At 52.6% G+C, this 17,672-nt stretch overlaps 11 protein-coding genes across 11 annotated transcripts; 7 read left to right on the top strand and 4 right to left on the bottom strand.

The window, feature by feature from the left end:
• Positions 1-18: 18 nt before the first annotated feature.
• LSM12 (Lsm12p) lies at positions 19-558 on the bottom strand (the record flags this gene model as incomplete). Its single annotated transcript, NM_212068.1, has 1 exon — positions 19-558. The coding sequence occupies one exon, from the start codon at positions 556-558 to the stop codon at positions 19-21; it is 540 nt and encodes a 179-aa protein (NP_987006.1).
• Positions 559-850: 292 nt separating this feature from the next.
• Positions 851-3,550, top strand: FAR11 (Far11p; the record flags this gene model as incomplete). Its single annotated transcript, NM_212067.1, has 1 exon — positions 851-3,550. The coding sequence occupies one exon, from the start codon at positions 851-853 to the stop codon at positions 3,548-3,550; it is 2,700 nt and encodes an 899-aa protein (NP_987005.1).
• Positions 3,551-3,753: 203 nt separating this feature from the next.
• Positions 3,754-6,291, top strand: SPC98 (Spc98p; the record flags this gene model as incomplete). The annotated part of the gene is made up of 1 exon (NM_212066.2): positions 3,754-6,291. The coding sequence occupies one exon, from the start codon at positions 3,754-3,756 to the stop codon at positions 6,289-6,291; it is 2,538 nt and encodes an 845-aa protein (NP_987004.2).
• An 85-nt stretch (positions 6,292-6,376) lies between these two features.
• Positions 6,377-6,892, bottom strand: GOT1 (Got1p; the record flags this gene model as incomplete). Its single annotated transcript, NM_212065.1, has 2 exons — positions 6,377-6,771; positions 6,871-6,892. 2 exons carry the CDS (start codon positions 6,890-6,892, stop codon positions 6,377-6,379), a joined length of 417 nt encoding a protein of 138 aa, NP_987003.1.
• Positions 6,893-7,094: 202 nt separating this feature from the next.
• On the top strand, positions 7,095-7,634 carry HUA1 (Hua1p; the record flags this gene model as incomplete). Its single annotated transcript, NM_212064.1, has 1 exon — positions 7,095-7,634. The coding sequence occupies one exon, from the start codon at positions 7,095-7,097 to the stop codon at positions 7,632-7,634; it is 540 nt and encodes a 179-aa protein (NP_987002.1).
• Positions 7,635-7,848: 214 nt separating this feature from the next.
• FOL2 (GTP cyclohydrolase I) lies at positions 7,849-8,580 on the top strand (the record flags this gene model as incomplete). Its single annotated transcript, NM_212063.1, has 1 exon — positions 7,849-8,580. One exon carries the CDS (start codon positions 7,849-7,851, stop codon positions 8,578-8,580), a length of 732 nt encoding a protein of 243 aa, NP_987001.1.
• Positions 8,581-8,886: 306 nt separating this feature from the next.
• TDA1 (protein kinase TDA1) lies at positions 8,887-10,482 on the bottom strand (the record flags this gene model as incomplete). Its single annotated transcript, NM_212062.1, has 1 exon — positions 8,887-10,482. The coding sequence occupies one exon, from the start codon at positions 10,480-10,482 to the stop codon at positions 8,887-8,889; it is 1,596 nt and encodes a 531-aa protein (NP_987000.1).
• Positions 10,483-10,911: 429 nt separating this feature from the next.
• Positions 10,912-12,426, top strand: HAS1 (ATP-dependent RNA helicase HAS1; the record flags this gene model as incomplete). Its single annotated transcript, NM_212061.2, has 1 exon — positions 10,912-12,426. One exon carries the CDS (start codon positions 10,912-10,914, stop codon positions 12,424-12,426), a length of 1,515 nt encoding a protein of 504 aa, NP_986999.2.
• Positions 12,427-13,083: 657 nt separating this feature from the next.
• MES1 (methionine--tRNA ligase MES1) lies at positions 13,084-15,336 on the top strand (the record flags this gene model as incomplete). The annotated part of the gene is made up of 1 exon (NM_212060.1): positions 13,084-15,336. The coding sequence occupies one exon, from the start codon at positions 13,084-13,086 to the stop codon at positions 15,334-15,336; it is 2,253 nt and encodes a 750-aa protein (NP_986998.1).
• Positions 15,337-15,512: 176 nt separating this feature from the next.
• On the top strand, positions 15,513-16,295 carry BUD32 (serine/threonine protein kinase BUD32; the record flags this gene model as incomplete). The annotated part of the gene is made up of 1 exon (NM_212059.1): positions 15,513-16,295. One exon carries the CDS (start codon positions 15,513-15,515, stop codon positions 16,293-16,295), a length of 783 nt encoding a protein of 260 aa, NP_986997.1.
• A 23-nt stretch (positions 16,296-16,318) lies between these two features.
• Positions 16,319-17,443, bottom strand: ABZ2 (aminodeoxychorismate lyase ABZ2; the record flags this gene model as incomplete). Its single annotated transcript, NM_212058.1, has 1 exon — positions 16,319-17,443. One exon carries the CDS (start codon positions 17,441-17,443, stop codon positions 16,319-16,321), a length of 1,125 nt encoding a protein of 374 aa, NP_986996.1.
• Between the last annotated feature and the right edge of the window lie 229 nt (positions 17,444-17,672).

The following is a 17,672-nucleotide window of genomic DNA, read 5'->3' as shown; positions in this document are numbered from 1 at the left end:
TAGATATCACGCTACATACTATCCGCCTTTCTTCTGACTCTCCAGCTTGCGCCACGTGCCCTCCACGATCTTCGCCACCAGCTCGCACGACGCAGCCTCTCCGCGCACATCCGCCGCCGTGTACGGCGGCGCGATCTCCACCGCGTCCAGCACCACGATCCGGTCACCGTCCCACCGCGTCATCGCCACTGTCCGCGCGACGCTTTCGAAAACCGCCCGTCCCTCCGCCGTCGCAGCCCCTCCCCCGCTGTCGTGCGTCCGGTGCTCGGCCTCCCGCGACCGCAGCGTCGCCACCACCCGCTCTATATTCACGCCCGCGGGCTTCAGCGTGTCGCGCTTGATGCCAGGGCTGGTGGGTTTCTCTCCCACCACCTCCAGGCTCTTGATAAACGTCGTCTTAATCACCTTAAAGCTCGCAGTATGGCCCTTGCGCCCACATAGTAGCGTCAGCGTATGGTTTCCCGAATCGTACGCGTATATCTTGCCCTGTGTTACACCGTCGAGGACGTTGGTCACCCGCACCTTGAATCCAAGGATATGTTCCAAGTTGATGCTCATTCTGCTCACTTCCAAGCCCACACAGCTATCCTGGCCACCTTAGAATGCCACGCCTGCTCCCCGTCCACTGGCTGACTCCCAATCGTTCAGTTTGCGGTGTGGGTATTTTTTTGAAGTGGCGCTCTAGCGATGAAGTAGGATTTTCTATGTATTACTATGTCGCACAAAGGTTAGTTCCAATAGTGCTTGCAACTATCAGGTGCTGTGGAGTTCCCAGGCAGACGAGTTGCTGATAGTGGAGCCGATAGAGAATCAGATAAAGATTATTCACGAAAATCTAAGGACAGGTGGGATGCCTGAAGTCGGTAGGCCAAGCTCACCACTGATACGGTCGCTGTCGCCGCAGGACTACGTGAAGAAGAAGCAACAGAACAAGAAGGCGGGTTTCAAGTATGGCGAGGAGGGCGGCGGATACGAGCTGGAGGGCGGTGGGTCGGAGGCGACGCTACTGCAGGACCTGGACATGCTCCTGCACCGGAAGTTACAGCTCAACAACTTGACGTTCGAAGGGTCGCCGGAGGCCGCTAACAATGCAAGCGCGGTGGAGGAGGACGAAGAATTCACGAACGTGGATGAGATTGACGGGCCGATCTCGCCATCCGCGTGCAAGGCGGTGGAGCTCCCCGGCGCGGCGCCGGTGTGCCTGTCGCCAATCGGGCCGAAGGCCATGCGCAGCGAGCCACCGGAACCCGAGGACGCCAACATGCCGGTGGACGCGGAGTACAAGGAGCAGCTCGATCGGCGGGCCGAGGAGATATCCGCGGGGCTGACGTTCCATGCGATGTCGAAGCCCACGCTCGACTGGTCGCTGCGGGCGTTCTACGGGCTTGGCGACGAATTGAGCGAGTGGTTTGACCTGAAGGACTACCTGCTGTTGCAGCAGGCCGAGTCTGTGTTCAAGAAGCGGTTTGACCCGTCGCTCTTTGCGCGCGAGGCTCCCTACCAGACGCAATGCGTGGCCCAGCTTCGGCACGAGCTCGCGAGCGACAGCCTTGCCGCTACAACGCTACAGGCATTGTGCTACATTGCCTTTGGCACCCCGAGCGAGGCGACCAGTGTGGAGGCCCACTTGGCCAGTATACGATGTAATTGCCGCCTGCTTGCCCTGGAAATGCTCTCCACAATATTGGCGACGTTCAAGCGGCACGCGGTACTATGCCGGGATGAAGAGACTAATTTGGCTGCGTACAACGCCCTCTTTCTACAGTCCTCCACACTTCTTTACGTCATAACATGTGTTTGTTTGGACATGCGTGACTCCGACGAAGAGCTGGTCGACAAGGTCGTGGCGTCTGTCCATGAAGCAGAGCTTGTCGAATTCATCACGAAATATATTGAGCGCTGGCGTTGGCATAGCAGACTCTGTATGCGAATCCGAAGTATGATTATGTTGTTGTTCAAGTTGCTAACGTTGCAATTTGGAGATGAGTCGCATTACCGCATGACTAAAGCATACATTAATGACCTACATGGTATAAAAACCTACGATAGCGAGCCAGAAAAATTGACGGTTTCTCCACTTGACTATGAGGCCTTCCGCATTGACATCAAGGCGCGCTTTCCCGTAGTCGAGGGGTTGAACTCCAAAATACCTAAGCATTTTGACAATCGCAACTCTCTGTCCCAGTTCCTCGAAATTCCAAGGCCTAAGGCACACACCGCCTTAAAAATGACACTACCCGAGCCGCAACTGCACATTGCGACCCCGGCTCCTTCTCCTCCGGGATCTCCTGTGTCGCCTTATACACCAAAGGCTCGCAAGTCTTTCCAGACAAATCTATGCTACCCTTCACTATATCCTTCTGATGATGAAGGCAATACTGACGATCTGGATAGCAGAATGCAACTCTTAAACGAACCAGATAATGATAACATAATCCCCTATAATATCCAAGAGGCCATAGATATTCTATCAAAAAACGTTGAGGTCAAGCTCTCGGTGAAACAAATGTGGCACGAGCGCAGTCTCTTTATGATGCAGGAGCGTGGTTGGAAAGAACCAGAAAAGCCGCCCGTAGATCCATACGACTACTATCAGGTCGCAGACAGTTCCCCGTGCATCAGGACCATGCGCCACGTCGAAAGCTACTACAGGAACTGTCTCCCCAGCCTCAATTCGTTGGTTTATGTTCTTTTACAAACGATAGAGTCAAACTTGAGCAACCACGAATACTTCCTCAAGGATTTCCCCAAAGATATGTCGGCGGAGGTGTTGACACCGCAGTTGGAAATCAGCAGGGCCAAAGAAATCCTCTTGCGGTCTTCTAGCGGCATCCTATTCACTTTACTCCGCTGGTTCAAGCTGAGCCACATTTTAAAATTCGAATATCTTGCGTCCCTGATATACGATTCAAAATTCAGCGACATTTTCATTCCGTTGTTTTCCAAATTCACCTTCAACTACACCGAGAGGATTTATAAGAAAACTGTCGCAGTGAACCACTCCTTCCTTGAAGAATGCAGCAAAAGCAACACCTCGTACCAAACCTCCTACGGCAAGCTCCTCGTCGAGGACGGCGGCCAGGAAGAACAGATAAACATCCGCATGATATCCTCCGAGGTGTACATGCTCGAGATCCTCTCTAGGGTGATCGGCAAGAAAACTTATAGATTAAAAGAGTTGCCCCTAGGCATTGGTACGCTTTTCAATAAGCTCTACCAGATATTCAACCTGGATATCTACCACCCCATTCTACGCATTGTACGCGAGCTCACGCCCTTCAAGAATAAGCGCTGGAAGTCCGAACACGTGGAGCTCATCTCAGGCGTCTACCTCTATGAGAAGCTCTCGCTAGCGGACAACTGGGTCACTGGAAAGGATATCTCCGGCGAAATGCATGATGCCTATGGACATGAAATTGCTTTACGGGCAATGCTACAATTCTATAACTTCACTCACTACAAGCAGCCCATGGAGCAGTGTGGTTACACTGAGAAACCAAACAAGTCTTTTTTCAGCAAGGAGTCAGAGATACTGACCTCTAACTATTGAGCTGATGTCCAGTAACTAACGTATATATACACAAACGGATCTGCCTGCTCACTTGGCTGCCTCTTCTCCTGGCACTCCGTCCAGATCATTAAATGATCACGTGGCACGACGTATGCCGTAGGTTTTGTGCAAATAGGTAAACAACGACGCGATCTTGTAACACTTAGTATCAGTAAGGTCGTTGATGCCAAGGTCGTTCTTTGATGGAGTATATGGATATCGAGGCAAGCCTATACCCGTGTGTAGTGAATATGCTACCGCGCGGTGTGCCAGAAGTGCAGGCCAGACGGTTGGTTCAGGAGCTGGCGCGGGCAATTACAAGTGGAAATAATGAGCAGGCGTCAAGAGTGGTGAGCATGTACCGGGCGGAGATGGTGCGGACGCCGGAGCAGACGCAGCAGTGGGGGAAGTTCGAGATGTTCGTGAAAGTGCTGGAGAGTTTCGGTAGCAAGGAGCAGGTGCTGAAGTACCTGACGGTGCTGAACAGCGTGCCGCAGGAGAGCACGCCCTTCCGACACAGGCGCACCGCGTCTGGATATCTTACGAACGCCACGCTGCAACGGCACAACTCGCTGATGACGCCGTCGAGGGCGGTTAGTGTCTATGCAGAGTCGTTCGAGAATGTGGAGCGGCTTTCAGAGCGCCGGTCGGCGGTAACCTCTGCCTACGGCGGCCCGGTCCCCAAGCGGCCGCAGCAGCACGATACTCCATTGGCATATCTGTCTAACCCATACTACAGCAACATGGTGCCCGAGGCCGACGTTTTAAAGTATATTTCCTACACGTTACTGGCTACTACGTCGAGTTTGTTCCCGATCTCCAATCAGGTTATCGAAATCCCACCCAATGTTCCGAACGGCGAAAGTGGTGTTTTCCACAGCATATTTGAGGCTGCATTATTATATCAGTATTTGAGTAACCAAGTAGAGAAATTTAAAGTTGCATCTTCCCTATCGCCGCTCAAGGTTAATTTTCTTACCGTCGTTTCAGAAAGACTACGAGAATACAGCAGAGTGGTCAACCAGCTTTCGAGTTCCATTGCTTCCGAAAGTGTGAAGTCCATATACATCCAAATATACACGCAGATCTTGGTCTTCCGGTTCTATCATGGTTACCTAGAACGCTTTGAGCAATTAAGAGGAGATCAATTGATATCTGAGTTCGATTCCCTGCGGCAGCACGGGGATCCATTGGTCAAGAATCTTGCTGAAGAGATATTCTCTACTTTAATCGACCTCTATATGGAGTACCTTCTTTATTGGCTTGTTCGCGGACAGCTCAAGTCCACGCACGACGAGTTTTTCGTTTCTGTCAACAAGTCCGCGGACCCCAAGTTGGGGATGAATTTTGCCATTCTGAAGGAAAGCATACCCGGGTTCATTCCTCCCGCTGTAGCGCAGCAAATATACACTGTCGGGAAAAGCTACATATACTTGGAAACATACCTCAAGGAGATCGAATGGGCTAGTAATTTTTCTAACAAGTACATGAATAAGTTTGCGGACTTACCTAAGTCAGCCATCGGCCAGCCATTCTACGACCTAGTCAACGAGCAGCATGCTGAAATAACGGCCTTTATTAATGATATCTTAAAGTCAAAATATTACTATGATGAAACAGTTACGGTCCTGAAAGATATTCTTCTAATGGGCAGGGGAGATTTTATAGAAAACATCATCATCAACGCATCTGACTTCCTGATGGAGCCCGTGCACCAGCTACAAAGCTACCAACTGACGAAGTGCTTGCAGGAATCAGTCCAGCGGTCATCGCTAAGGAATTACCTAAACAAGCATGACAACAATGTTATTATCAATAAACTTGATGCTCGGCTGCTCGAGTCAGGGCATGGATCCGTCGGCTGGGATGTGTTCACGCTGGACTACCTTGTCGACCTGCCTTTGAGCATAGTTCTGAATGTTAACCGCCCTGGCCGGAAAAAAGAATATCTGCGTATCTTCAACTTCCTCTGGCGTATAAAGAAGAACGCCTTCTTCTTTCAGGAAGAATGGCTCCGCAACTTATCCCTCATGAGAGACTTTAGAAAGACACGCCGCAACAAGCCCCTGGTCCGGGATATTGTGAGGAAAATGGCGCTGGTCAACGCACTGAAGAATCAACTCGAGCTATTCAACAGAAAGATGGAATCGTACTGTTTCACCAACATCATCGAATCCAAATATCGCGATTTCCAGAAGAAGCTGACCATGAAGGAAAATAATTCGAACGAGAGCTTCAATGTAATTACCCTGAAGAGCGGCATCAAGTTCATCGACGGGATCTTGAAGCCACGACTCGAATACCTCCATCAGCTAAGGCCGGACGCAGCCACTGTCGGCTCCTCCGGTCTCAAGCAGTATAACATAGATGAGCTGGACAACCTCCACAACGACTACCTCGACAGCATCCTCGACAACAAGTTGCTGGATGCGCATAACGGCAAACAACCCGGGAAGTTCACCAACCAGTATTTCCCGGTCTCCCTCATTATGCTAATGAATCAGATGTTGGAGTTCGTCCTTTCGTACGCCGAACTCAACGGAATCCTCCACGAGATCCTGATCCAGTTGAATCTCCAACGTCAGGACGGCTTGAACGACATTCTCGCCCGTTTCAACCTCGTCATGAAAAACATCGTGTCCTGCTTCAAAACCTTCCAGAACAACTCGTTCGCTCTGATCAAGGACCTCAAGCTGGACGGTAACGAAGACATGGCAAAGTTGAGCAGAATCCTCCGCTGATGCTCACCACGCCCCCGCGCGAGTCTGAATTACTAAACACGTCTGTACTAGCGTTATGTACATATATATCCGCAATACCACCTGCCTACACCGGCAGCACCCGCAGCCCGGCCAACCGGTCCACCACAGGCGCCACCGCCGGGTGCGACAGCAAAGGCCCCACCACCGGCAGCGACCGCAGGAACTGCACAATGACCGAAAAGAAGTTCCCAAACAGCCCCACAATCCCCAACGACTCCAGAACAAACCCGGTGAACGTCCACTTAAACAGAATCAACGTCAGTCCCACCACAAACAGGATCGATCCGCGCCGGCTTGCCGGCCGCGCAAAGAACGTATATGTCCGAGCCGGCCCAATGATCAGCAGGACCCCAATCAAGAAAAGGATATTCCCCAGCGTCAGTAACGCACGGTCGAACAGTGTGAACATTCCGAACAGGAAGAACAAGCAGCCTCCGAACGTAAACGCAACCCCGAATTCTGTCGCGCAACCGCGCATGTTAGTAACTCGCGCCTAGCGCCGCGCAACCGCCCGCTGCAAGCCGGCCGGCCGGCCGGCATGTCCTCAACTCAGCATACTCTGCGACTCAGTCAACCACATTACGAGTCCTGGTCCTAACTGCTTCCCGCTTAACCGCTGTTCTATCCAACAAGATAACAACTGCTACGATGCCGAGCTTTGCCACGGCGCCAGGTGCGGGTAACCACCCCGACCCTGATCTAGCAGCGGCCACCAGGCCTTTAAGGAGAGACTATCAGCAGGGCTGAGGAGGTCCACTCCCTCCTCCTGGACACAAGCTTTGATGGACGAGAAGCATTTACCAAGCTACGATGAGGCGGTGAAGGGCGGACGGCCGCCACCAGGTTGGGGGCCGCGGCCAGAGCGGCCGCCGTACGGCGGGCGTCCGCCGCCAGCGCCGCGGCCTCCGCCGGGCCCACAACCGCCGCCTAGCGGCCCACGTCCTGCGTTCGGCAAGCATCTGCCGTGGGCGTACCCGCCAGGCTACTACTGCCAGAAGTGCGCGAACACGGGGTACAAGCTGAAGAACGGGCACCAGTGCCGGAGGTGCTGGCTGCAATTCCACGACAATCGTGTGCAGCCCATGCCGATAGTGCCGGTCGCTCCGGCGCCGGTTCCCTACCTGCAGCCGGTCCACGTGCCGGTGATGATGCCGATGGTGAGGCAGATGTATGCGCCGATGCCTCCCGCGGCTGTGGTACGGCCGGGCGACCCAGCACTTGGGGGCTACCCGTGCCCAGAATGCAAGGGACGGGGCCAGGTGCGATTTCTGCTGGACAAGGAGCCCTGCACCATGTGCCACGGCGTCGGCCGCGTGTACTAGAAGGCCGGGCGCGAGTTCTCTCCACGTGATGCCGGGTAAAATTTTTCAGAGGGTGACTGATCGGATTGGCGGCGATGCAGGTGCCCGAAGTCTTACAACTATACTTGCGGGCTTTGTGAGGGCTAGGGTGTCGAGCTGACTCAGGTGTCGGGTAGTTGGTACTTTTGAGATACCGTGACATTGTCGGTCGGCAGAGCCCACTAGCAACCTATTAATGTGTCAGGGGGGCAGTAAAGGACTAGTTAGGCAGGACACGCCCCTAAAGACGAGGCCTGTCTCGCCATATACGCTCCAGGCCCCAGTTGAGGCGGACGGACTGTCCTGGCCGAGTGCAGGGGCACGTGTGCGGGTCGAGGAGGGCACGGAGGAAGAGGCGGCACGCGCAGCCCGGATAGCTGATGCAGTCAAGACGATTTTGACGGAGCTGGGCGAAGACGTGACGCGGGAGGGCCTGCTGGACACCCCGCAACGGTACGCCAAAGCGATGCTGTACTTCACCAAGGGCTACCAAGACAATATTTTGAACGATGTGATCAATAATGCTGTGTTTGACGAAGATCATGACGAGATGGTAATTGTGCGGGATATTGAGATCCATTCGCTGTGCGAGCACCACCTGGTACCCTTCTTCGGGAAGGTGCATATTGGCTACATACCTCGGAGGAGAGTCCTCGGGTTGTCGAAGCTCGCCCGGCTAGCGGAAATGTACGCGCGCAGGCTGCAGGTGCAGGAGCGGCTGACGAAGCAGATTGCGATGGCATTGCAGGATATACTGCGCCCTAGAGGAGTAGCCGTTGTGGTGGAGGCCACGCATATGTGCATGGTGTCACGGGGGGTCCAGAAGTCCGGGTCCTCAACTGTCACCTCGTGTATGCTGGGCTGCTTCAGAGACATGCACAAGACCCGGGAAGAATTCTTGAACCTCTTGAGAAATAGAAGTGTATAGCCTGTGCAGAGTTAGGCATAATGAATGGAGGAGCATGTGCTTCTGCATCTTTTTTCAGTCAGTGGTGGCGACTTGGCCCAGCTTTGGGGTTCGGTCGTCTCACTGTGTCAGCCGAGGTGACAAGTCGGATGATTGTTAGGCGTTTTGTAGTGTATGTAATTGGATGCGCGCTGGTGCTAGCAAAACTAGTCTCCAGCAGCGGGAAATTCTACACTGGTTCTATATAGTTCTTTAACATATCTTCGGGCCAGAGTAGCACACGCAGAGACCCAGGCTGAGCGGTTCCTCAGAGTTGTAGCGTACCGGTCACTCGTCATCGTCCCCAAAGTGGAATTGAGGGACCCTATGTCGCTCAATTTCCGGCACATTGCCCGCAAGCAACTTGCCCCTTTGTCCTTTTGTAGAGTAACTTCTCATGGTTGTGACAGCAGTATCAATCACACTTTGGCCGGAGCTTCTGCGCGAAAGGACTGGCGTATTGAGGTTGGATTTACTTTCCGGTGTGACGCTGAAACACCCATTCATTAGACTCCCCGTGGGAGGAGCTGGCTCAAGAACAAAAGTAGAGTTCTTCTTATTAGGATTAGGAGTATTCGCTTGAGCAACAAAGCGCATAGGTTCAAGCGAAGTGAGGGAAAGGGTCTTCCGCAAAGTATCCCGCAACTTATCCAAATTGCGCTCACGCGAGCCAACACGTGGCACAGGGCGCTCGTTAATAACCGGCACGCCAGACGAGATAAACGGTGCGCGTGATGGCGGCGCTAAGTGGTGCAGGGAGTTCGAGGATCTTGATCTCTCGAGTAGCGGGATAGATGCGAAGTCATTGGCCGCAGCCGATTGGAAGTATTCCCGCATGAATGCGTGGCCCATGAGTTCGTGTGCGCGCGGCCGGATATTATCATCCATCGTAAAGCAGCGCTGCATGAAGTTCCAGCAGCTGTTATAGCTCTCATTGGCGTTGGCACGAGCTTCCTCGTCAACGTAATAGTCACCCTTCAAGATGCAGTCACTAGTTTCGGCATCGTCTTCGCAATCGAACGGCATATAGCCACTCATCATGAAGTAGCAGAGGACACCAAGAGCCCATATGTCGACTGCTGCACCGTACTCTGGGATTCTTTCTGCTTCTGCAGGTGTCATCGTCTTCATATCTTTGCAGCGAACCAATTCCGGCGCAAGATAGGAGAGGGTGCCTACATATTCTTTCAAAGAAGAGCGATCCTCTTTTCCCACAGCAAGGCCAAAGTCTGCGATGATTAAGTCGTGCGCCCGCACGTCGTATTTTGCGTCGGTAGACGGTACCGTTTCACGGAGACGGAATAGGATGTTCTCTGCCTTAATGTCTCGATGAATAACGCCGCTCTGGTGCAAGAAGTCTAGTGCACTCAATAAACACGCGACATACGGCTTCACTTGGGTGTCAATGTCCAACGAACCCGAGTTGATAATACAGTCGTACAGGTCGCTCTGCTCACAAAGCTGCGTCACCAACACAATATTGTCTTTCGTCTCAAAATAATCAAAGAGCTGCAACACGTGATGGTGGCCGTCGAAAGTCCCATGCCTCTCCATGCCCTTCTCGTGCTCGCCCCTGCCACTCTCATATTGGTGCGTGCGTGCGTGCACGTGCTTCAGCACCATAACCTCCCGCTGTATCAACTGCAGACGCCCGCGTACTAGCCGTTTGGGAATCAACTTCATCGCATACCGCACTTTCGTCTGCAAATTCATGCATTCCTTAACAACACTGAAGTTACCATCTCCAAGCTTGCTCGTGGTTGTAACGTATTTGCAGTTGCTCGTAGGTACACCCAGGATGGTACTGTCGCAGGGTGGCCAAGTACCTGCGGTATTGTTATTCATCAGGCCCGGAGTGATCATCAACTCACCAGCCTGTGGCATTCACTTGCTATTATAGCGTGCAGTTTGCGTTTTAAATAACGTTACACCGCCTAGACACCCGCCAGTTCCCAAAGACCTCCGGGAACTACAGCTTCCAGTTAGTGTCAAGGGAGTTAGGAGATGCCTAACTTACGTATTGCCCACATGAAATATAGTTCCATCTTTTTCGTCCGCCGCGACACTGATCAGTTATCACGTGATATACTGGATGGGGTGGTGTTCGGGTTATCCGCACTGTGGTGTTCAAATGTTGCTACTTTGAGCACGTGGTGCTGGTAATGCGGTTTTCGGGTGCGCGATGTACCTGGGTAATCACGTGATCGTTATCACGAGACAAAAAAGAAATGCTGACTGTATGGAAAATTTTCTGAGATGAGATGAGCTTAGGTACAAGTCGTTAGCAGGACAGCTAGTCAGAATATCAACCAAATGGGCGCTCAAGAGACCAGGGAGGATGCTAGCGGCTCTTCCAAGAAGCGGCAAAGGCCTGAGTCGGAAGTTGCTGCTGAGAGCGACGCTGCGGCAAGCTCTACTGCGCACGCTGAGAAGTTCGATGAGCTGAACCTCTCTAGCCAGACGCTGAAGGCCATCGGGAAGATGGGGTTCACAAAGATGACGCAAGTTCAGGCGAGAACAATTCCGCCTCTAATGGCAGGTAGGGACGTATTGGGAGCGGCCAAGACAGGGTCCGGTAAGACGTTGGCTTTCTTGCTTCCTGCGATTGAAATGCTGCACTCGTTGAAGTTCAAACCAAGAAACGGGACAGGTGTGATTGTCATCACGCCGACGAGAGAACTGGCGCTCCAGATTTTCGGTGTTGCCCGCGAGCTGATGGAATTCCACTCTCAGACATTCGGCATCGTGATAGGCGGCGCCAACCGCAGGCAGGAGGCTGAGAAGCTCGCCAAGGGAGTCAATCTATTGATTGCCACGCCCGGTAGGTTGCTGGACCACTTGCAGAACACCAAAGGGTTTGTGTTCAAAAACCTAAAAGCACTTGTCATAGACGAGGCTGACCGGATTCTTGAGATTGGGTTCGAAGATGAAATGAAACAGATAATCAAGATCCTGCCAAACGAGGACAGACAGTCGATGTTATTCTCCGCCACCCAGACCACCAAGGTGGAGGATCTTGCGCGGATCTCTTTGAGGCCCGGTCCACTGTTCATCAACGTGGACTCTGAGAAAGAAACGTCAACCGCCGACGGTCTGGAACAGGGCTACGTCGTCTGCGATAGTGACAAGCGCTTCCTGTTGCTCTTCACGTTTTTGAAGAAGTTCCAGAATAAAAAGATCATTGTCTTCCTGTCATCGTGCAACTCCGTCAAGTACTACGCGGAACTGCTCAACTACATCGACCTACCCGTTCTAGAGCTCCACGGTAAGCAAAAGCAGCAGAAGAGAACGAACACGTTCTTCGAGTTCTGCAACGCCGAGCGCGGTATCTTGGTGTGCACCGACGTGGCCGCAAGAGGCCTGGACATCCCTGCCGTCGACTGGATCATTCAGTTCGATCCCCCAGACGACCCTAGGGATTATATCCATAGAGTAGGCAGGACGGCCAGAGGCACCAAGGGCAAGGGAAAGTCGCTGATGTTCCTGACGCCACACGAACTTGGCTTCCTGCGCTACCTCAAAGCAGCCAAAGTGCCTTTGAACGAGTACGAGTTCCCGGCAAACAAAATTGCCAACGTCCAGTCGCAGCTCGAAAAACTCTTGAAGACCAACTATGAGCTCAACAAAATCGCCAAAGACGGCTACAGGTCCTACCTGCAGGCCTATGCATCCCACTCGCTCAAGACCGTCTACCAGATAGACAAGCTCGACCTGGTCAAGGTTGCCAAGTCCTACGGCTTCCCCGTCCCGCCAAAGGTCAACATCACCATCGGCGCCAGCGGCAAGGCTCCCGCGGCCCACAAAAAGAGAAAGCTGGCCAGAGACTGAAAGCCCTTCTAACTAGCACTGTGTATTACAATCGTATTTGCAACTGACGCGCCGCGCCGGACCCCGTCGCCACCACCCGCAGGATCGACGCCTACCGTCGCATCCGCTGCTCGCGCTTCTGTGGCCCCTCCCCCGCCGCAGTATATAACGCGCGCAACCTGTGCACCTTGCCGTGCGCTCGAAACACCGAACACTACCCATAGCACCCAGGAGACACCACTTTGCTATCTTTAAAGCCTGCGTGATGAATTTCTCCACATATAACGAATACTTGAAGATGAATTCCATCTTCTATGTCCTGAGATCCTTCTCCAACATCTTGATGAAGATATTGGAATTCGTACTCTGAATAAAGACATCCAAGCGCATACAGGAGACCCAAAAAAAAAAAAAAAAAAAACGAAAATACGCAAAACATTAACACGAACACGATCCTGCACATAATGACATAGCATTGCTCGAGCCATTGCGCCGAGTCCAATTAAAGCTTCCTTTGTTCACTGACACCGAGCCGCTGGCGCTGTCATGACTGTCACATAATACGAATAACATATCATGAGTAATAATCATAAGGCGAAAATTTTTAGTGAAATATTAAAAAATTGAGCAGGTGACTGAGACGATCACCTGCAGCACGATTGCATTAGCACGAGAATTATGGTGTTTGAGCTCTCGTTTGATAAGACCAAGGACCATTCGTATGGTTTCCAATTGGCAAATAACATAAAGCTGGCCCTGGCGCAGGTGCTGGCGCCGGCAGGCTGCACGCTGAAGGTGTGCGAAAACGAGGGCCCCCAGCTAACCAGTGGCTCGGGGTTCCGGCTGTTCGACGCAAACGCCATTCTCCGGTTCGTTCTGAACGACTACGAGGCTTCTGGATCCGATGAATGCCAGTACGCACAGGCCTCGTTGGAGCACATGCTACACCGGAGCGAGATGGTGCCAGATTACGTGACCACGGCAGCGAATAAGTCGCTGGAACACTACCTGGTGTCGATGGAGGAGCCGCTCTCCGCGACGAGGCTCATAACCTTTGCTAACACTTATGCGCTAGATGCCAAAGCCGTGCGCGCACGGTTTGCAGCTCTGCCAGCGCGTGTGGAGCAGGCGCTAGAGGTCGCGAAGCAACAGACTCCGCGGTCGGCTTCGAGCTTCATGTACACCGGAGCTGCCAATGTGAGGGTCGGATACTCTATAAAGAAACAAGAGGGTGAAATCTTGCCTCGGGAGGGCGAGCGGAACGTGCTAGTGACCTCTGCTCTACCGTACGTGAACAACGTCCCACATTTGGGGAACATTGTGGGTAGCGTTTTGTCCGCAGATATATACGCTCGTTACTGCAAGGCAAGAAATTATAATACGCTCTTCATCTGCGGTACTGATGAGTACGGTACTGCGACTGAGACAAAGGCGCTGGAGGAGGGCATTTCTCCCCGCGAGCTGTGCGACAAGTTCCACAAGATACACGCAGACGTGTACAAGTGGTTCAATATTGGTTTCGATTACTTTGGAAGGACGACTACGGCCGCCCAGACGGAAATAGCCCAAGATATCTTTAACAAGTTGAACGAGAATGGCTATCTGGAAGAAAAAACCATGAAGCAGCTGTACTGCTCGGAGCACAATGCATTCCTAGCAGACAGATACGTGGAGGGTGAATGTCCAAAGTGCCAGTATGAGGATGCCCGCGGTGACCAGTGCGATAAGTGTGGCGCCCTGCTGGATCCGTTTGAGCTAGTTAATCCCCGTTGTAAGCTGGACAACACCAAGCCTGAACCGCGGACGTCCGATCATATCTTCCTCTCGTTGAACAAGCTAGAAAAAGACATTGCACAATGGGTTGCCGAGTCGTCTGAAAAGGGTAACTGGTCAAAGAACTCTAGGACCATCACCAACTCATGGTTGAAGGAGGGCCTTGAGCCACGGTGTATCACAAGAGACCTGGTATGGGGTACTCCGGTCCCGTTGGAGAAGTATAAGGAGAAGGTGTTGTACGTTTGGTTCGACGCAACCATCGGTTACTCTTCGATCACGGCCAACTATACCAAGGAGTGGGAGCGCTGGTGGAAGAACCCGGAAAATGTCTCTTTGTACCAGTTCATGGGCAAAGACAATGTTCCATTCCACACTGTCATTTACCCAGGGTCGCAACTCGGTACTGGCGACAAGTGGACCATGCTTCATCATCTAAACACCACCGAATATCTGCAGTACGAAGGTGGGAAGTTCTCAAAGAGCAGGGGCGTCGGCGTTTTCGGCAACAACGCCAAAGATACCGGCATCCCGCCAGATGTGTGGAGATACTACCTTGCATCCGTCAGACCGGAGACCAGCGACTCGCAGTTCTCCTGGAAAGACATGGTTACCAAAAACAACAGCGAACTGCTTGCGAACCTCGGTAACTTTGTCAACAGGCTGGTGAAGTTCGTGAACGCCAAGTACAACCGCGTGGTACCATCCTTTAACGTAGACAACTTGCCCGGCTTCAAACAACTGACCGACGATATCAACCATATCTTGTCCAACTACGTCGCCGAAATGGAGCTTGCCCGTGAGAAGCGCGGTTTGGAGCTGGCAATGGCTCTTTCTGCCCGCGGCAACCAGTTCCTACAAGAAAACAAGCTCGACAACAGCCTTTTCTCCCAGTCACCCGACAAATCTGATGCCGTGGTAGGCGTAGGCTTGAACATCATATACGCGGTTGCATCTGTCATTGCACCATTCATGCCGCAAACCGCCGAAACTATCAACAGAATGCTGAACGCTCCGGCTCTGGCGATCGCCGGGGAGTTCAACCTCATCATTCAAGGTGGGCACAATATTAATAAGGCCGAATATTTGTTCCAGAGAATTGATGAGAAGAAGATTGACGAATGGAGAGCAAAATACAACGGTACTCAGCAGCAATAAATCCGAACGGGATTGTGAACTTTATATATTTTATTGCCTCCAGTCATTATAACTACACTGTGACAGATGTCTAGCTCACAATGCAAATTACCGGTTGTGAAAATTTTAGTTATATATATCATAATCAGAGCATCAGTTAAATAGCACGAATGAACAGACTGCCATAAACAGCGCCAATGTCTGCAGAGGTTATCTCGCGGGTTTCGCAGATCTATGGCGAGGGTATCACGTTAACGCCTATTTCACAAGGCGCTGAGGCCGTTATTTTTACTACGACTACTCATCCGTACCTGCCCTCGACAGAAGGCAGCTCTAAGTACGTCGTGAAATACAGGCCGCCCAAGACGTACAGGCATCCATCGATCGACGTGGCACTGACCAAGCAGCGGACTTTGGGCGAGGCGCGGCTCCTCGGTAAGCTACAGCAGATCAAGGGGCTCCGGGTTCCCAAGCTACTCGCGTGCGACGTCTACAATGGAAGCATCTGGATGGAGTTCCTGGGAGAAGACCTGCCGGAAAGCCGCGGGTTCAGCAATTTGAAGAACTTCCTGTGGATGTGTGCCTCGGAACCCTACAGCCCGGTCGTGGAGGCCACCGTGCGCGATGTGGGGTGCCAGATAGGTCTGCTGCACTGGAACGACTACTGCCACGGTGATCTCACTACCTCCAACATCGTGCTGGTAAGGAGCGGGGCTGAGTGGGCGCCACACCTGATTGACTTTGGTCTTGGGAGCAATTCGAACCTCGTGGAGGACAAGGGGGTGGATTTATATGTGCTAGAACGTGCTCTTGCGAGCACGCACTCGGCGTTTGCGGAAAAGTACTTCGAATGGTTAATGGAGGGCTTTACCTCTGTCTACCAGTCACATGGAGAGAAGGGAGAGCAAAAACTGAAGGAGCTACTCCGCAGGTTCGAAGAAGTACGCCTGCGCGGGAGGAAGAGAAGCATGTTGGGCTAAATAACTGTCTATGTAGGACGCACTCAGCTCTGTAGTGGAGAGTGGCGTATAACACCCTTGACGCACCCCATTACGGCATTGAACAAAAGAACTTCGTCTCCCTCTTTCAGGTGTCTGACGTCTATTGTGTCCTCCTGTACCAGCCCCTTCTGGAGTAAGAAATGCCTCATCACACCGCAAAGACATCCCGAGGCCAGGAATGGCGTGACATAGCGATACTCATTCGCCGCTATGTACTTCTTAACTGCGACGCTGGTAATTGAGCCCTCCATGAGCTGGAAGGCGTCATTATAGACAAGCACCTCGGTCTTTTCCATCTTGTCCATGCCTGCCGCCTGCATGACGCGGGTACGTGCGTCATTGTAGTGCTGTCGTCTGGTCGTCTTGAAGGTTGTAAACGGCGAAATAACTACGGGCTGTGAATCCACCCATACCTGCCACGTTGGCCCATTGACGAAGCCAGAGAGGAGCGTGTTAATGAAGTACTTTTGTCCATCGTTAGGGGCGGGGAGCCGCACCAGGGGATGGGCTTCAATGCGCATGTTCCCACTCCTCGAAATCAACACTCGCATCTTGTAGCTCATAGTGCCGAGCAGGAGTTGTTGCATCCGCTGTTGTAAACCCAAGGCGCCGGCACCGTCTGGCAACGGTACCGCCTCTATCAGCTTGTCAAGTAATAGCGACATAGGAATTTCAAAGTCCCAGTCAAAATACGACATCGCGAGATTCAGCCTCTGCTGGTGTTCCTTCAGTAGAAAGAATCGTTCCTTGAACGTCGCCCGCAGGTCCCGCTGCGCGCTCGCTGGCAGCCCAGCTGGTGCCAGCTGCCGCCCCGGCGCGTCCAAGATGTGAAGCAGCTCCTGCAGCGGGTCATGCGCAGCTTCCGGCCCCTCCGGTGCAAAGTCATTGAATAGGATATTCTCGGGAAGCTCAGGGCACACCTGAGTGTCGTTCCGCAGGAAGTCTAAGCCTATGTCCACGCCCGGGTTGCTCGCGGATGGCAGTGCCTGTCCAAGGTGTGGGTCATACCGTATCGTCGACAGAATCTCAAATTCCTCAACAACTTCAAAGTTCGGCTTGATGATGTAGTCTCGCACATACTGCACCACCGTCTCCGGCTGTGCCTTGGCGTCAACTGGGAGCGACATGGCGATGGTGTGATAGTAGTCTGAACAGCGCTGCAGCAATTATAATTCCAGCAGTTTCACATCACGTGCCCTTTTATGTGACGTAACTGTTTACCCAAGTTGCAGAAAGGGGCAAGGGACCCTCGCCGCAGTTTTTGAGTTTCCAGCCCAATAACTCCTCCTGAGGCACACCGGTGGCTCCGGCATCTATGCTATGCCATGTCGGACTAGTTCGGCGCCAAAGTTGTCG

This window comes from Eremothecium gossypii, chromosome VII, assembly GCF_000091025.4.
Source record: "Eremothecium gossypii ATCC 10895 chromosome VII, complete sequence".
NCBI lineage: Eukaryota > Fungi > Ascomycota > Saccharomycetes > Saccharomycetales > Saccharomycetaceae > Eremothecium > Eremothecium gossypii.
This window is presented reverse-complemented; position numbering and strand designations above follow the sequence as displayed.